A 19839-nucleotide genomic window follows, 5' to 3' on the forward strand; every position below is an offset into this window, starting at 1 on the left:
TCATATTTAATTCACTTACATTTATAAAAGCTCTCAAAAACCTGAGAGAGACATTGCAGTGTAAATGGAATCTTTCTTTAAAGGTCCTGAACTTTTTAATCACGGCAGGCAAGTTCCTGAGCATACGGAATTTGTTTCCTTAGAAGAAAATATTCAAACAAATCCAGTTGTTAGAAGCTCAGAAATAAATAGGATAAATCTGTATTTAGCTGCTTCTTGTCACAGAAATCTTGATCATGATGTTACCTATTTTCCTGATTTATACCAAATCACCTAGAAAATTCCAGTCTTGGGTAGGATGTGGCTTACTGTGTTTTTATGTGAGCTGCTTTCTTCTGGGCATGTTTGTGATTAGATGATTTCTGCAATTTGGGGAACTACCATACAGGTCCTGTCATCAGGGTTCATATTTCTGGGTTGCCAATCACTGCCATTCTTTTGGGGTAGGTCACTGAGGGCTCTGATTGATCATTTGTCTTGAAATAGACAAGGATTTTGCACTTTCCCTGGACACTGCTAAAATTCCACAATATACAACTGAGCTTAGCAAAAACCTCTTCTTTTAAAAAGACTTCATAATAAGGTAGCTTTTCGGGAGTTGGTTGGCAGAAGCTTCCGTTGTTCGTGTGAAAAGATTGATACACAGCTGGTGGCAGTAATTAGTTACCGTCCCCATGTCTGTCAGTGCTCAGACTTAGTTTCTCAGACAGCACTGAGAATTGTGGAAAGAAAATGCCCAAAATTTGAAGGTGCCTGGATGTGTAAAAGCACACAGGATTTTTTTTTTTTAAGTGTGTTTTTTTGTTTTGTTTTACAAAAAGGTGGCTTTTAAACTGAAGCACACAACAGCTTTGTCATGCAATAAACAGGTAGTAGAGTAAATGTTTTGAAATCGTAGTTGCCTTGGCTATTAGCTTTACTTAAAATGGATCAAGTAACAGTTGAAAAATCTTGGCATAATTATTGTATTAACTTTACATTTATCTTGACTTAGCTAAAGAAAACATATTGATTCTAAAAATAATAGATCTTACTTCTGATTTTATACTCTAGTGCATGTGGTGTATGGATTCCTAGTAATACAATGGCTTTTGCAAGAGCAAAACAGCAGAAAAAGTGTAATTTACCTTTGGGTCCCTAAATGACGGGTGTGCACTTAACATTTGGTTCATGTGTTTGGGTGATGGTTTTTTGTTTGTTTGTTTTGGGGTTTGTTGTTTGTTTGTTTGTTTGTTTTTTCAGAAAAGGGACAAACATGAGACTACAGGAAATAACCAGTCCTGCAGTTGGTTCTCAGCTGTACTTGCTCAGGTTTTTTTGATCATGGTTCAAAGCATTGAGCTGTAGAAAGCATTGTCTCTTTCTTCTCTTGCGTTCAGTCAAATGGTTATTTTCCAATCACAGTGTGAAGTCGTGTAGTCATGCCTGACCTGGCATAGGAAGCTCATTCTGGAGGCATAGATGCAGCATAGAAATGATTCCCTAAAAACCATGGTTGATTGAAATCACTGAGTAATGGGAGGGTGAGCATGCTGTTAGAGTTGAGTGTAAATGTTTGATAAGCTGCTATAAAATGTGATGAAGTTTCTTATTTTTAGACAAGTGCTGGAACTGACTAGTACTTCTGGGTAGAAGTAGCTGGTGGTGGTATAAACAATGAATTTTAAAAGGATCTCACTCAACAAGATAGATCTTAATGTAACAGCTTTTGAATTCACAAGGTTTTGTGTTACGAGTGTTGTGCAAAGAGTGTTCTGAGTTACAGGTTTTATTGTCCACGTCTTCAGTGACTGGTTGTCGAGAGTCAAAGTACACTTCTCCCTTTTCAGGTTCATTCACTGCTTAGCTTTGCTGTATTCTGATGCAGAACTTCAGTAAATTTTGCATAAGAAAACACCTTTTTATAATTTGTAAGGGAAATAAAGGGAATTAAACTGAGGACCTGAGCATGAAGCTTGCTTATGAAGTCTGAGCAACTGAGAGTAAAAAAATAAATTATGTCCATGCTGCATTTATTTTCCTTAGTTTGGATTAATCAAAGAGTGTAGAAGTCCAGCTTAAAGTTTACATGCATAGCAGTGGTAATTTAATGAAATGTAACTTCAGCTGCTATACTGGGTAGACTTTAGCATCTAGGTCAGAGAAAGCTGGAGAAACTAATTTATAGTTTAGCTTCTGTGTGACAGTGGTGCATTTTGGTGCCCTTTTAAACTTCTCAACAAGTTTCTTTTTCGGTTGATCTTCCACTTACTACTTTAGTCATAAAGGGTAAAGAACTATTTAAGAATCATTGAAGCAGGACAAAGGTACTAAAAGCTTCAACACAAAATAGGCACAGCTTTTAATTTTGGTTTGATTAATACTTTGTATTAAATGCTTTTTGAAGGATAGTAATTTTATTATGAAAAGAGAAATGTGGTCTTTGGTGATGGAAAAGTACAGTCTTTGTGGAGTCGGTGATCTGGCAGGGAGAGTGGAGATGAGCAAGGGGCTGGAGCTCCTCTGGGAGCCACCTACTTCCCCAGTTGCTCAGGTAAGGTGAGAACACTTTGTAGGCACAACCAAGAGCTGGTATCTTGTGCAACCTGAGACGTTGCTCAATTCAGCAAAGTCCCTCAACAACATGGAAGACTAGCAAAAATAGAGAAACTTGACAGATATGAACAGAACAATGGCAGCCTGCTCTGCTTTACTATTCTAAACGAGAAGCAATCAGCATTGCAAGGGAGAGTCATTAATGCTATAGCACTTACTGGTTTATTGGTCCAAATACCAAATCAATTTGATTCTTTGTAAACAGCAATTACTTGGCAAATGTTTGTCTTTTGGTTTCACAAGACAGCTTGAACTGAAATAAATTGTCACTACTGAAAAAAGAGAGGGGCTGTTTCTCATTCCCCATTTCTCCTCCCTGCTCCTACTGCTTATCTTTGGTGCTCGTCTTTTGAGAAGTTAAGGCAGAAATGAAATAGCTTTTTTTCAGTTGTACTAACAAACGTTGTTACAAACACAATAATAAGAGTTACTTATTGAAAAATCTGAACTTTACAGTGTGTTTCAAACAGCTATTACATTTGGGACGGTATTAATGTTATACTTCATAATACCTAAGCTAATGTGGTACTTGTAAGCATCTAATATGCTCTAAGTTAAGGGAATTTCTTCATCTTCCCTGTTACAAAACCACAGCTGCAGATTCTTTTCTGAAGGGTAAAAAGCTGTTGCCTACTTAGAGGACTTTCTACATGTCTACACACACTTCCATTGAGGTGCAGCATTGTTAGCAGAGATGCTTGGTAACTTAGCACAAGCTTTTTTTAACAGCACTTGTGGGTTTGGAGGGAGGTGGCAGTACAGCAGGGTGGCATTAAGAGTAGCTGGGGACAAGACAGACAGGATGAGCCTGTCAGTGAAGTCTGGGACGCGCTGGTAAGGATTGCCACTTCTTGTTGACCAACCCCTTCTCCCCATGTTTGCCACAAGCAATTGGAAACTGAAGTTAACTATAGATGCTAATTTCAAATGAAAAAGTGTTTGACCAGGGTGTACCCACCTTAGTTTCGTGGCTTGTCCTAGACTTCACTGAAGAATTTCTGAGGTGGTGGGCCAACACCTACTCTGGACAGCTGTGTTGGTGAAAGATGTTGCTGCATGTCCAGGACGACTGGAGGAAAAATTTTTAGGATTACTTCCTGAATTACCTGGCGGGAAAATCAGCAAGGTTAATGGGTCACATTGTTTATAGTGTAGTTGCAGTTATATAGGCATCACTTATATGTACCTATATACATTTGTTGCTTACAAAGGAAAGCTGGGACAGGAATGGCCATTGCTGCCTTCAAGGCTTTAGCAGGCTCAGCTTTCTTGCAGTTACTATCCATAACTGTTTCTCATAGAGTCTGTGCTAGCAATTAAGCTGGCATAAGGGTTTACTTTGAACAGAAACATTAAAATTAATGCATTATGTCATACTTCTTCAAGTTTGGTATGGTAAGAAATCTTTGACTAGCAGTAAATGGTTTTCTGCTTAAACTAAACAAAATGTGATGCCCATCTTATTTACAATGTCATTGACACCTTCCATAACTGATTAAATATAGCTCACTGAAAAACAAATGCATCAGTATCATGTTGGTGCTGAAAGAGGTTTAAAAAATGCATAATCTTTAACTTTGATAAATTTGTGGAGAATTCAGATATTTAATGTCTTCAGTGTTGCAGGGGTTGGCAGAAAGTTTTTATCTTTCAGGACAGTTACATCCCTGTTGCTGTCTCAGATAGCGATAGAGGGATTAAGGATTTCTTTGTATTTATGCTCTGTTTAATGTCTCCTTGTCTTAGACTTTTTTCTTTCTTTCAGGTGGCTTGTTATTGCAGTTGGTCTAGTTCGAGCATACCTGGCTAAAGGTAGTTACCATAGCCTTTACTATTCAATAGAAAAGCCCCTGAAATTCTTCCAGACTGGAGCTTTGCTTGAGGTAGGTGTAGTCGTCTTCCCTAGAGTTACTAATATTTGCATGAGTGTTTTCTTTAGGAGAAATAAGGCAGTCTTTTAACAGTGCTGTCTGGGTACCTCTTTTTTCATTAGCATTTATAGAGTGATTTGAAGGTAAACATCAGAAATATGCCTCACACAAATGGTGAATTTTCCCTCTTAGCAAGCGGTGAGGGAGCTTACTGTCTGTTATTTAGCTTGGGGAGCAGAGCTAAATATTAAACTTAATCTTTGAAATACAAATATTGAATCTTAAGGTCTTGTGATAGAACTAAACGTGTTTCTGAATTGCTTCATTTGAAATGTTAGTGATTTGAATTTTTCTTTTTGTTCTAGATTCTGCACTGTGCATTTGGTAAGCTTGCAAATTTTCAGTTTTATTATTTTTCTATAAGACTGCAGTTTTAGCAATATATCAGCATTAAAAATGTTATGGACTATGAATTGCCAGATTTAATTCTTGCATAACTTACTAATTTTTGCTTGAAGTATATTCCAGTTTTTTACTAAACAATTTGACAACTTTAATTGCAAAAAGGAAAATAGTGTAACAGGTTTTCAGTTACTTCACATTCTGTTTTTACCCAGATCCTTCCAATGCCACAAATCTTGGAGCGGTTTATAAATGTTTTATAGTAGATCATTACTTTTCTTCTCTACATCCTGCAATCTTCTGTACCAAACTGTCTTCCCTCAAAAAAAAAAATTCTAGCTGGAAGTAATTTAAATTCCAATAAAAAGAAAATTTCAAGCACTAGAACTTTGCCCACATCCATAGAACATAGATATGCCTTGTAAAATTAGGAAGGGGTAACCACAGATTTGGCTGTGCTTTAATGGAACTGTTTGGGAGAGTAAGAATTACTGAAGGCTTGACTCACAGTTCTTGTTAGCCTGCACTGTGAGGCTCATTGGTGAGCTTGGTAACAGGAACTCAATTGTGTATAAGTGGCCTGGGGTCAGAAACAGTGTGGTGGTTCAGTCAGCTTGAAGAGCTCCATGTTTGAGTGACAAGATTGCATCTTGTCTGGTTTCTTAGTCTCAGGAGTAGTGAACAGTTTGGCCTCAGCATTTGGATGTTTTGTTCATAGAACAGATGATGTGTCGCAATCTCTGCAAGATCAAAGCCAGTGTGCTGTAAAAGGGAGCAGTGCCTCTCTGCATACCTTTGCTTAACTCTGATTTTTCTAAGCAATCCACTCCTCACAAAGAGACAGTCTTATGCTCTGGCAGGTGGTCTTGTGATTTTAAGTCTAAGGGTTTGAGCTCCTATCTGAATGTTTGCTGGCTACTATTTAAAGAGTAAGATGGCATTAAGGTTCCTAAAGCTGCAGCTACGAACCTGCTATTGTTCATGTATCGCACAACCTACAAACTTGAAAGTATATCATTGTGATACAAGTAGGTTCATATTGAATTCCTGTGCAAAAGATGATTTATTTTTTTTTAATAACCAAATGTGGTAGTTGGAAAACTTAAAATCATATACATGAGTTTGTCAGCAGAGGGCAGTCTAATTCTGTATTTGATCAAGTAGTTCTGACCTTCCTCAATAATTGTTATTCTGAAAATGTTATCTTATAAAGGAGGGTTGGTAGACTGTGCACAGATCATTCCAAGAAATGAATTATCAAATACTCAAATTAATGTAAAGGCTTCTCAGGGTAAACTATATGTATCATATAGTTTCCTGTGCTGCCAAGGTAGTCCTTCCAATACTGTTGTATTTTACTAAATCTCAGTTACTGTTTTTACTAGAATAAACCATACTTACCTTTAAAACATTTGTCAAAAATTAATAATAAAATGTGAATTTTTTTAAGTCTTATTTAACAAGTGGCAAGAAAGATGGTTAAATGTCAGAACACTGGGCAAAAAAACTTGCGAATAGAATGCTGGTTTACCATCCTAAATCTGTGCTGTACTGTTTCCTTAAGCTAAACTTGTGTGCAGATGCCATTTATTGCTTACTAGTAATAAATTTAAAAAAGAGTGTAAAAAAAAAAAAAAAATTAATTGGATTATCTTTTCCTCACACTTTAGAATAGATGTTCACACAAATCAGTGAATAGCAGGAGAGTCCTGTGTTTCACCTTCCAGGGTGGTGCAGAACAACAAACAGGATGACTGTACCAGCCTGTCTGTGTACAAAGCTAATAATCCTGGCTCAGTTGATTTGAGATGTGGATCCATTTAGCTTGTGTTATCCTCAGTCACACAGTTTAATATTAGTGGAATGTTGCAACATTTTATACCATTATAACTTTATCTTTTTGGTTTCCTTAACAAAGTTTTTTACAAAAAAACCCACTTATTATTATAACTGCCCATGGATTTTTTTTTTTTCCTGCATTTGTCACCTAAATAAACTGAGGGTTTTTTGCACAACTGGATACACTGCTGCTGTCTGCTGTAGTCCTACTGACTTGTAGAAGTTTCTATGCAAGGAGGAACAGGAAATTTGCAGATTCCTTTGCTCCTGCTAAACTAATTGCTGTAACTAGAGCTGTAATTCTCTGTCAATAGAGGAGTTTCTGTGGCAGATAGCTGTGTGTGTCAGCATAACTTTTCTCTCCACATCTTTTCAGTAGAATCTGAAACATTAGCATCTGTGAGGGAAGGTCTTTGAAATACGAAGATTGATAGGGGAATGTCTCTATCAAGCATGGCTGAGAACAGAACTTTGGCACGTGGCACAGACTTACATAATGAGGGAGAGCTCTACATGAAAAGAGGAGATAACGTGTAGCCCAGAGACCAAGAGGAGAGTCTGAAGGACAGGCAAATGGCAAGTGAACATGTAATTCCTTGACTTGCATAGCACACAGAATCAAAGTGTGTAAATGGCTCTGATAGCATGGAAGAGCTTCTGCCTGGAGGAACTTCTTATGGAAGGAGGTGATAGGAGCCACCAAAATGAAGAAGCAATAGTAGTACAGAGAGTTTGTGAAGGGAATGGAGAAGAAAAGCAAGAAGGCTTTGGTGAGTACAGGCCCAGCCTATGGAATCATTATGGTACCAGCCTTCCTACCATGGCAGTGCTTACCAGTAACCCTCTGGTAAGCCCACACAGCACTGTTTGACTTTGCTTTAGCCTGCTCAGTTAGGAGGGATGGGAGGCCTCCACCTGTAAGCTATGCATACAGCTTGTTCTCAGTTGGGAACTCCCTGGGAGTTGCACTTGGTGGGAGTTGGAGGCTTTCTTGCTGGAGATGGGAGGCTTAGACTAGGATCTGGAAGAGGTCTGGGCATGGCTTACTTGCTGCTTGGTTCTGTACCTGAGCCCTCTGTCAAGCCCTGCTCTAGCACATGCAGTGTTGGATAAGTGGTGAAAGATGTTTTTAAAAACACCAAGTTTAAAATTGTCTGTTAGGTACCTTTTCAGTGCAATGAGTAAATAATTAGAGGCAAGTAAAGTTTACATAAAAAGTAGCTGGTGAGTTGCTTATTTTGATCTCCTGTTTTTGGCATAAATAGGCATTGTCTTGGCTGTAATGAAAAACCTTGTTTGTCTTACTTGTGAGGTAATCTCGGAAGGTTCCTACAGTCTTTTTGGCTTATTTCTAGGTTCCTTTGCAAGAACATTAGTTTGTCTTGCTTAGGAAGGGATGATCTAAATTGTGTAAAAGAGAAGTTCTGTTATATTGTAGGAGTAAGCCTTTAATGAGTACAGATTGGGGAATTTTATAGCACCCTGTTTTGCGTTGTCTGAGTAACACATTCTGCCCTGAGGTTTTACAACAGAAATTAGATTATGAGCAATAAGTGATAAAACTGAAGAGAATGGTGTTTGTAGGATTTTTCCCTCTTTCTGCTCTGAAAGAAGACTAATGTAATGACTGTGTGACTGAAAATAATTCTAATGAAACTTGCTTTTGGCTTTTCTTATTCTTTCTTCCTCTTCCACTTTCCAATTTGGTCTTTCCATCTTTCTGAGGCTGTTGTGTTGCTTGTTGTGATTTGCATTAGTTTTAGAAGCCCTTTTTCCTATGTATTAGGAGCTGCAACTGCCTCTGCCATTTGTCTTCATCATTCCATTGGAAGAAAATAAAATTTTGTGCTGTGAAGCTTAGAAATTTTGTGAAGTCTAAAACTATTCCTGCTCTGTCAGACCTGGGTATGGAGGATCCTTTCACTGGCATTTAAATCAGCACCTCCGAACTTGCTTAGAAGAATCAGTGAAATCTGCTTCCTTGAGAAAATCTTAAAAAATATTGCTGTACCTCCCAATGCATCAGCTATTCCTGGGGTTTTGTTGTTTTGGGTTTTTTTTAAGTTGTATTCTCAGGAAGGAATTACAAACTTTGTATCTGTCAGAATATGGACTAGATCAGTGTTTCTTCAGAGTAGCTGTACTTTTTTCTTAATGTTTTGGGGGTACACTGTGCAAAACATCTTTATTGTTTTATCTTTTAAAATCACAGTAATGAAGAGTATCTTGAATATTTTAATCAAACAGGGTTTATTTGAAAGACTGTATCCTAAAAGCTGTTTGATTGAAGTTATCTTATTCACATATTTTGTGTATTAAAGAACATGCTATGACTGCAACAAGACAAATTGCTTTTATTTGCATTTTGATGCACAAAATGTTATCAGGGGATTGTGTTGCATTAGGCTGTATAAACACACCACAGGACAGACTTCATATTCTCAAATTAAAAATACTAAATGCTTTCCTTCCAAAAATTTAAAAGAACTGGATTTTGGTTTAGTTGTATTTTATTTCCACACCCACCTCCCACCCTGATAGTCAGGAATATTTACTAATTGCAAAATATCTTCCAGGCATTGTTCCCTCTTCTGTTGTTCTGACTGCTTTCCAAGTGATGTCAAGGGTTTTCCTGACGTGGGCAGTAACACATAGTGTAAAAGAGGTAAGTTAAGCTACAAAATAGATAGAAAAACTAATGACCCATGGTGAAAAACAAGTGTTGATCACTGTCTTTTTTTCCTTAAAAAGACTTCTGTTTGTATCCCACTGTGAAATTGTTTGTGAAGTTCTGTGGACCAAAAGAAATAAAAATAAATCTGACATAATCTTTTCTTGACAAATAGGCTGAGGTCTGTTTCCCTCACTGTGAGACATGTAGCTCCTGAATAGATTTTGCAGTCCTTGCTGAAAGTCGGAGAGGTTCCAGTGTGTAATATGGAACCCAGAATTTGGGACAGCATTCTGGTATTGATCTCTCTGGTGCCATAACTAATAGCAAGATCTCCTCGCTGTCCCCTCTTTCATACACAATTTGCTTTCTGTATCATGCTCCCCCTCAGCTGTTCGTGTACAGCAGTGCCTGGATGTTCTCAGTTATCACTTTGCAGGATAATCTTCCCTCTTTCCTTCATTCATTTTTCTTGTGTTCAAGTGTAGGTTGGTTTTGGGGCCTGCATGTTTTTTTCTCATTGCTTACCACACCAAATATTGCTGTACTTTATACAGATCTCTCTAGAATCTTTTGGAAGCATCTTATTTGAACATTATTTCTGATGGCTATTTTACAATCTAAACATGCTTTAAGTGATACAGATCATGCTGACTGACTCTCTCGTGTCATCTGAATACCTTGTTGTAGCCCACATCTGTGCTGTTACTTTAGCCAACCAATCTTACTGATTTTCTTCTCATTAAAGAAAGAAATTAGTCTTGATGCTAGTGTCAGCATGGCTGCCTGAAATAAGTGATGGTCACCTAGTGTCATTATATGCATAGGATCTTTTGTGACTTGACATGGAGAATATATTAAGGAACTTGTCTCATTACCCAGTCTTCAGGGAAGCTGTTTTCTCTTCCTTACTCCAAACCATCCACATGCAGAGTCACATAAGTCACTGTAGTTCCTAATAATTAACAGCCCTTTTGGATATTATTATGCTTGTTCATGTGGAGCCTTAGTTTCATGCTATTTGAAGTGGAAGAAGTTATTTTTCTCAATAAACTCAAACAATCTTGTAAAAACTTATCTTCTGTATGGATTTCACTTTTGGTGCAAATAAATGTATTCCAGTTTCTTAATTCACTGGAGATAAATACTGAATTTGGAACAAAAAATAAGCCATAATCCCAAGACATTAGATTTTAGATACACGTATAAAATATTTTTAAAGAAATCTGCCTGTAGTTTTGCTTGTTACCTGTACAATGTTGGGGTGCCTGGTGCTTCATAAAGAACAGTGATAATCTGTTTTTATAAATTGCCTCCTGGTTTTGAAGTAACCCAAATGTCAAAGGTTGGTTTGCATGGATTAGAATTATTCTTTGTGTTGTCTGTTCAACATCAAAGGGAAGTCTGTAAAATTATTGTGGGTTATTTTTTTTGAAACTTATGCCCACATTCTCACCAGAGAAAGCCAACAAAATGGGAGAAAATGTGAGAAACAAGTTCAGCCTAACATTCAATTTTTAACAAGGGTTCTCTCAACGATAGCACACACAGTTTTTTCCTCACATTTGTGTGGGCTTTTGGTTAAAGTCTTGAGAGAGACTGTATTATGTGGGGGGGTTTTTTTATGTCTTAGAAAGTGGGCATAAGAAAGGTAAGGATGAGGAATCCTGTGATGAGTTTTTCACCTGTGACTCAGAGCAAATAAATCAAATGAAGAGGCTGTATTCTGACCCCTCCCCTTCCCCCCAACCAGAGAGCGTGCAGCCTCACCTGGGGAGATGTCCTGAAAGTGTCACGAGTGTTCTACTTTTTCTAAAGGGCTGTCTGCACAAGTGAGCTCCATGGTGAAGTCCAGGATTAAATTCTCACACAGCTTTATGGAACTTGTAAGCTATGCAGTTGCATGATGAGGTTCTTGTAAAATAAAATGCAGTTTTCCTCTTTAACTTTTTGAGTGAGACTTGTTCAGTATCTTGCTTTTCCAGATTGTTTTAATATATAATATAAAGGAAAAAACATTTGTATTGCATCCCTCCTTTCTGTCAGAATACACTTCTAGATATGTGATGTGATTTGAAGCATGCTTCTTGCGACTAACATGTTTGTGCTTTTTGTTGAATTTAGTGTTGATGTGTTGTTAAATTCAATATGAAAATATTTATAATAAATGTTAAAGCATGGCAAATGTTGAAACATTGCACAGATTGGGTAGCAATGAGATTCCCCTTACCTCCACCATTAGCTTAGTGGAGGAGGGCCTGGCATGTAATGTAATTGTTTTGTCATTACATGAGGAAGGTGTTGGTTTGGTGAATTTCACTGTTTCTCCTACAAAAGAGAGAACAGAATGAGCAGACTAGTGTGAAGGGCTAGAAGAAAGTAGGCATTGGAGAACAGAAGGTGCCCTTCAGTTCAAAGTTGTGTTTTTGAATTTGTGTGAACAGTGAGCTCATCTGGTGAGGTCATGGCAGGCCTTGGTAGAGTTCTGTTCTGATAGAGAATTCCATACCCAGTTCTGAGGGGTAATTAAAAAACGTGTCAGCAGTGACTTCACGCTTATCCAGTGGGGTGCAGTTACAGATAGGTTGCAGATAAGCATAGTATACAGAGGAACTTTCCTAGAACACACAGTCAAAAGGGGTGGTGTGAATATGATGTGTACAGCATATTGAGCTGGTAATGAAGACTCCAGTGTCTGCAGTTGTGAATTGACATCTTCAGTCAATAATAAAGCACAGGTAAAGAGGGAAGATCGTCTTAATTTATGGTATTTAGGACTGAGTTGTAGTAAAAGAAGTCCACTCTGGAAAGTTCATAACTCTAAATGGGTGAGTGCAGTTGAAAAGCCTGATTTATCACTGCTTTACATCTATGTAAAATTGGAGTAATACTGTATAACACAAATGTCTGCCAGGCCCTTTGTGCCTACTGTGAAGCTTCCTCTTTTTTTTCTTTTTAATTGATGTATGACAACCAGCGTTCTGGAGGGAGACGTGCTTTTTCATCATTACAGTTGCATAGTGCTACTGGTTTTACTCTTCTGCACTGGATTGCTTAATTATGTGTTTAGGTGAAATTTTGTGCAAATAATTTTTCAAACTGTTACTTTTAACATGGAGAAATCTGTAGAATTTACCTTTCCATGCATAAGGAGAACAGTAAAAACCTCTCAGGCTTTATTTTGTCAATTCCCAGTTCTCATCTCTGCATCTCAAAACGCTGTGGGTTCTCTTATATTTTAAAAAACACTGTCTGCTATTCATAGTATTGATGATAAGCTAAAATATATTCAAGACCATCCTTGATAAATTGGTTTGAAACACATGCAAAAAAGTTATGCTCATGGTATGATTGAGCCTTATTAAGGCAGTTGGACAAGTAAGTTGTAAATAAAGTGTAAAACGCGCTTGGACTTTATCTCACACCTCCTTCAAAGACTGGCATGAAAAAGTAGAGGAAGATAAATTGAGTTCTGAGGGTAGCATTTGGCTTAGTGGTTTATTAAGAGTCTACTGTTTATTGGCTGTATTATCCCCCTTATCCTCAGCTTGGAAAAGGAACGATACAAGTGCAGCATTAGCAGTGCCTAAATGAGTGAGACTCTTGAGAGACTGCTTTGTAAATCGGTTCCCAGGGGTTTGATAGTGTGTGTCTCTGACATCTTTAGTTGAAGTATTGAAACACTATCGGTCCTCAAAGAGATGTTCTAATAGTGACAGAATTCTGACAGATCTGTTAGCGTGTAAGAAACTTACTTTTTAATGATGAACTGTGGAATATGGTTAAAATATTATGATAAAATGCACAGTAGTCTTTCTGTTCCTTACTGCACGGAATGGGACTATTTGAAAACTGTATAGGTCACTTCTGTAGGAAAACTACCACCAGTTTCCAGGATTCTTTCTTCCTTAAATAGGGACACGAGCTATGAAGGCACAATCGGTGATTCTTTAAGTGACCTTAACAGCGTTCTGTGTGTGTTTTATTATGGTGTGAACTGTTTAATAACTTATAAATGCAGTTCTAATATTAAAGTAGATGGGAAAGACTAGACCTGTGAAGGTGGTGTTAGAGATGTCCTGTGACAGAACGGGATTGTAACTGCCAGATTTTCTACTTCTAAGTGTATCATTCAGTGTTAGCTTCATAGTTTCTTGTCCTTCCTCATGTCCTTGGGTGATACTTCAAGCTACAAATTTTTGGGAAAGTTACAAATAGTTCAAGGTGCAAACAGGGAAAGAAGTAAGGTTTTAAAGTACAGGTTGAAGTCTGTGATTCATATATTTAGATGAACTCACTAAGCTGCTACTCCTGATTTGACCAGAAGATGCAGCTCTGGAGTGCTTGTGAAGCATGTTGTTCCTTGGGAACAGCATCATCTGTGAAGTGCTCTTAACTTTTCCAGGCTGAGAACTAAGTCTTGCTTATATTAGGATCCTGTAGCACCATAAAAATAGATTTGGTCACTTCTCTGAAAATCTTCAAATAAGTTTTGGATTTTATTCTTTTATGATGATGTAAGGGAAATTAATATATAAGCAAATTATCAGAGTTTCATGTGGAAAAAGGACAAGGTACATTTGCTGCAAAATACAATAAAAATGACTTGAAATGGTATATGCAGCAGAATATAGATTAACAGCCGCTCTACATTCCAGGATATTCCTGGATTTCTGTATAAATCTTGCTGGGTTTTGTAGTCTGTAAAAGAAAACTTTTTATGGCTAATCCTCATGAGCATTTTTACAGGCAACTATATGATCAGTCCCCTCATAGTATAAGGTGTCTGATTGCCTGTGTATTTTCTTGTTCCTTTTTCATTTGTACATGTACTTTGCCCAAGATTAATAGTGTACCACCCACACCTACTGACTTCCTTTTCCCTTTTTTCAAGAGTTGGAGGAAAAAAGAAAATGCAGGCCCCTGTGGTTGAGCTCTTTTTGTTCCCACGGTCCACTGAATTTGGGCTCAAGGTACTCTTACAGCTGAGAATTCTGTTGAAGGGGAGGGAAGGAGGGGGAGGGCTACATAAAAATAGTATTTGCTCTCTCAAGAGTTTGTAGTGCGAGTATGTGACCCTGTGTACTTCATCAGTGTTATTCCATCTGAAACCTAAACTTCATAATTGTACTCCCAAATCTAATAAAACTAATAATTCGTTTTAAAATACAAGCTTTTGAAGATTAATGTTTAAAATACGACGAGAGGAAAAGCTGGTTCAGTGATGTTTGTCTGAAATAAAACCTCAAAGAGGTGTAAAGCAGTGAAACATAATGCCTTGAGTGTAGCATGAGACGAACTGTGCTAGATACAATAACCAGAAAAAGGAGCGAGGAACAGTGAAGCAGGTAGTTTCCAAGCTTACCTGAGGTAAGACAATCTGAGCTTCTTCCTCCTCTCTCCTCCCAGCCTGTGTCCTGGTGTTAACCGTTTGGCTGCTGCTCAAAATTAGAACCAGTTTCTCATCTGTAGGGAGAGGAAGACAGCACTTCTACTCAGAAGTAGCACAGACTAGAATCAGAGTATAAAGTCTAAACTAGATATCAAGTGTTAGACTAATGTGTTAGCATCCTTTCTGCTTGCAGTCAGCAAGCAGGCTTCCTAGAAACAAACATAGGACTGAAATAAAAGCTGGAACTGTATAGGAATGGGGAGAGTTATGAGTTGTTCTCAGCATTTCAGGGATTTCTTGTACTAATTTACCTTGCATAGAATGGGAGATCTTAAATTATCTAATCACCAAGCAGAACTGTTTTTAAGCAACTAGAAAAATACGGAGCATGATAAGAATTGTTTTTTACTGTTGTTACTAATGTTGCTTTTAAGCTTATTCTTGGAGTCTGTTCTCTAAAATGATGCAGTAAAGCAAGCCGTGGGAATTGATTTTTTTTTGAGGTTTTATTGGGTCTGGTGAGCAATTAGTTATGCTTGAATTTGTATGGAGCTTTTTTCTTTCTTACAGGTACAAACTGAAGATAGCGTCCTGTTGTTTGTGGTGGCCTGGACAATCACTGAGATAATCCGTTATTCTTTTTATACGTTTAGCTTGTTAAACCATCTCCCTTATCTCATCAAATGGGCCAGGTAGGTGGCATAATAGAAATCATAGCCTTAAAGCACTGATTTCACAAGGGTATTTATCTTGTAAAATAGTTGCAGTACAAAAAATCAGATTCTGCCTTGAGGTAATTGCCTTGTTTGTGAATGTGACTTCATAGCTTTTTTCCAGCAGATTTCTGGGTTAAAAAAAACCTACTACATTGTAAGCTGAAAGAGGAGTTTGTCAAAACTCAGTCCTTTTTACAAAGTGATTGTGTTTATCAGAAACTGGCATTTAACAGTAAGGAATAACAATAAGTCAACTGACATTTAATAGTAACCCTTGAATCCAAGGGTTGTATGTGAAACAATCTGTAAGCTCGTTGATTAATATCAACTGTGTTTGACCCTGTTTTAAGTAATATAATGACCTGTACCAAAGAGTTCAGAAATCAAAGTAACAAAGTGGGTGGGGGGATGGGGGAGAAGTTTTAAAGATAGTTTTCAGATTCTCAAAGGAAATCTTTAAAATTCAAACTGATTGCTGATTGATTACTTATCTTCCAGTAATGTTCACACCTTGCCATGCTCTAATCAAAGAAGAGCTAAGAGAAATAAATACTGACTTGAGAATTTAAAATGTGAATATCCCTAATAGCATGGAACAAATACTTTGTCAGTATTTGTTTGTAATAACTTTTAATCCTTTCTGTAAATGTTTTGTTCTAGGTACACTTTGTTTATAGTATTGTATCCAATGGGAGTCTCGGGCGAATTACTCACAATATATGCTGCATTACCCTTCGTCAGGCAGTCTGGCTTGTATTCCATTAGTTTACCTAACAAGTACAATTTTTCTTTTGACTACTATACATTCCTGATCCTGGTTATGATCTCTTACATTCCAAGTAAGTATGAGTTTGTTGGGTTTTGTTTTTACTTTTAATATGAAAAGTTATAACAGGAAGAGCTAATAATTGTGGGATTAATTTACATATAACTAAGTAATTTTGCAAAATTAATTTTGAAAATTATCTGAAGAAAAAAGAGTTAAAACTTCAGGGATTGCTTTCAACCAACACCTGCAAAACAGTAATATGTGTTTTTTCTCTTTCACTTGGAATATTAAATTAACTGTGGTACTTCTTGGCAAATGTTGACATCTTCATATTTTCCCCTCCCCCCACTTACAGACTTTCAGGAGAACAAAGCTCAGAATAACTTATTAAAATTTAGTTCTTTATTAGGAATAAGAACATTGTTTTTGTATTAGTGGGTAGGGAACCATTTCTGTTGAATTAACTTGAATTGACATAATCTTTAGTGGTGTTTCTATAGATGGAATGAAGCTTTGGCTTTTCTACTTTGAAACGGGGAATAGGAACGCAGAGGCCTCTAGCAAATTTAAATGTGCAAATCAAGTCTAACATGCAGAATAACATAATGATGATGCTGCTGTTGGCTATCTCTGCAGTTATCTTTATGAGAACATTGTTGTTTATGCAGAATGATAAACCATATTCAAAGATTTAAATTTCAGTAGTGTGACTGTCTCTATAACAAGCACTTACACTTTCAGTGAACCATCTTGTAATTCTGACATCAAGGTTCATAAGTTTTTCCAGCTGTTCTTGAAAAAACACTTCTCATGCATTTGCGTCTCTTTGTCCTCCTCTTCTAGAAATGGTGATGTTACTAATTCTAAGCAGCCAGAATAATATCTTTTGTTTCAGTCAAAATAACCATGAGTATTAATTAGTTCTTGTGTAGTAGCTAGATCACAGTTGACAGGCCACGTGGGAGAAAACCCACATTGAACCCAAGTAACGATTTTAGCCCACTTTCTCCATTAAAATTGCTGTGTCTTAAATAAGGTATTTTCTGTGATCTGTTATCATTTGCTGGATGCATAACATGAATGCAGTTTAAAAAAAAATATTACTTTTTAAAATTATTAGTGTGAATTGGTACATTAACTCTGAGAACCAACTGCTTGGACTCAAGCAGTCTTAGGTGCCTTTTCATATGAAGGTATTTCTGTGGTATTCCTGAGACAGAAGAAAAGCAATGTTCATTGCAGTCACTGAGTGCACTGTAGTTCAGTTGTTGATTCATAAAAGCTACCTATGCAGGAGTCACCTTCTGAACCCACAGGTGATCTTGGAAATTTTGGGAATGTTAATATGACAAGGAAAGCAAGCTTTGAAAGCTGTTGTTAAAAATTGAGCTTTTACTTCTCATAGTGACTTTCTTGATAGTTGTATCTTATCATTTACCTCACTTTAAATCTCAAGTTTAGTACTTGTCAGTTCAAAATTAACATTTTGCTAGAAAAGATGTTATTAAATTATTTGCATATAACAGATCCCCATTACTTAGACTTCTAATGGAGAAACCACGGGGCTCTGTATTCTGTTATGTCTCTGGACAGTTGTATTCACTCTTAACACTGGTGGAATGAATCAGGATGGGGAGGAAAACAATCGGGCAATGAAATACAGGTTGAAGAAAGGCCAAAGAAAAAAATGTGGAGTGGGAAAATAATTCAGTACACAAATAAATAGACTTTGGCCTGTGTTTATGACAAACGCTTTGCATGTGTAAGTGAGATAATTTAGGCTGAAGCTGGCCATGTGTAATTTTCATACGGTTCACAAAGGTTTAGTGTCTCATGGCAGTTTTAGCTTTTGCTGTTTATGTATGTGTTTTCCATCCCATAATTTGTTGTTCTGCAAGCATACTATGTAATGTACAGGAGAAAAAACTTTGCATGGAGGATAAAGAGAGATGAAAGAGGCACCAGTTTGTATAAAGTTCCTTCGATCCTGAAAAAGTGACACCACAATTACAAGAAATTAAAAATTCTGGAAATGTGCTTCTTTCGGAAGGACTTTTTCCTCCCTGCAGTTCATTTTCTTTCTATTGTTTGTATGCAGTTCAGGAAACTCTTGCGATCCTGCTTGTACATGCAGAGTTAAATAAGGCATTTTGCTTGCTTTAGGAAAAAATAAGTAGTACCTGAAGCCTAAGGACAATTTCATTTACTCTTTTTAAAGAATGAAAGGCAATAGATTACTCGAGTGGAGGTCAGATAAACGTGTTTTCTTAATAGTGAATTGGTGACCTTGAGCATGTGACTGTGCATCTTACATTGACATGTAAGTCTCACTTCATACTTTATTTACTTAAGTCTGTTTTCTCTTCAGTCTTTCCTCAGCTGTATTTTCATATGCTACATCAGAGGCGAAAGGTACTCTCCCACACTGAAGAACACAAGAAGTCAGAATAATCCCAGCTCTTTTTCAGAACTTTTCAAACATCAAAATGCTGCAGATTTTCAATACCCAGCACATTTATAAAGAATATACCAGGATAAAATAAGTCAGAGGTAAAAGACCAATAATTTAGCAAGAATAACCAATAAATCTGATTTTGCTGAAATTTCACAATGTAAAACATTGAAATAATGTTCAGCTTGCAGTGCTTCAGAAAACTTCTAAACTTTATATGGCTTGGCAGTTAGCCTTTTCCTTAAACGATGTGCTAAATGGTTTTCATTTATTACTAAATGCCTGAAGACTGCAGTATGAGTGATGAAGTTGTACCCACTAAATGCTTGAATTTGGATTATATTACTGATACCTCTCTTTTTTAAGTGCTTGACTGCATGCCAGAAACTGTATGTATTGCTGTGAAAGCAAACAATATGCTCTGGAATACTTTAGGATTTTGTCAGAGACTCCAGTGGACAATGTAATCCAGGCAAAGTGTTTGAATTTAGAAAGGTAGGTGTGTATTTAAAAGATGATGGGAACAAGAGCAGGAAACCAATTACGGGAAATGAGGGGAATGTGGTTCTTTAGGAATTTAAACAGTAGGGTGTCTGACCATAGTATGTTCTCTGAAGATCTTGTTTAAGCTGATTATTCAAATGCTAATGTTAATTCAGAGGCTGTAATGCTTATCTGAAACATTTAAAACTTTAAAGTACTGCATCTCTGGATACTTTTTTAAATATAAAAAAAAAAATACTAACTGTAATATTTCTAGTTATATCAGTAATGAATCTAAACAATATAAGGAGGCAGATCACCCAGAAACAGGTGCAGTTCTCCCTTTTTTACTTTAAATTATCATCTCTAATCGCTGTCCACTATCTCAGTGGTACTCGTCGTTCAGTGTTGAGGACTATTTGGTCTACTGTGGAATCATTTGAGGCCCTTGTTCCTCAACCTGACTTTTCTCAAGTGACTAATGCGTATCACTCTGGCACATCCAAGCAGGCAGTTCCAGGCACTCACCTTCTGAAATGTTGCAAAGTCATAAACTCTTTCTTTAAAAGCAGATTATCTCACGTGTTACATGCTACTTCTGCAGATTGGAAAAGCCTTCCCTCATCTTCTCTTTCGAAAGAGCAGAAGA

General features: G+C 37.1%; 1 protein-coding gene across 1 annotated transcript; it reads left to right on the plus strand.

The window, feature by feature from the left end:
• Nucleotides 1-4341: 4341 nt before the first annotated feature.
• On the plus strand, nucleotides 4342-19435 carry HACD2 (3-hydroxyacyl-CoA dehydratase 2; the record flags this gene model as incomplete). The annotated part of the gene is made up of 6 exons (XM_010167379.2): nucleotides 4342-4478; nucleotides 4832-4850; nucleotides 9284-9372; nucleotides 15341-15462; nucleotides 16147-16325; nucleotides 18624-19435. Coding segments are annotated over 6 exons (629 nt in total), but the record flags the coding sequence as incomplete, so codon positions are not given.
• Nucleotides 19436-19839: the final 404 nt, after the last annotated feature.

Source organism: Antrostomus carolinensis, unplaced genomic scaffold (genome assembly GCF_000700745.2).
Source record: "Antrostomus carolinensis isolate BGI_N321 unplaced genomic scaffold, ASM70074v2 scaffold38564, whole genome shotgun sequence".
Lineage (NCBI taxonomy): Eukaryota > Metazoa > Chordata > Aves > Caprimulgiformes > Caprimulgidae > Antrostomus > Antrostomus carolinensis.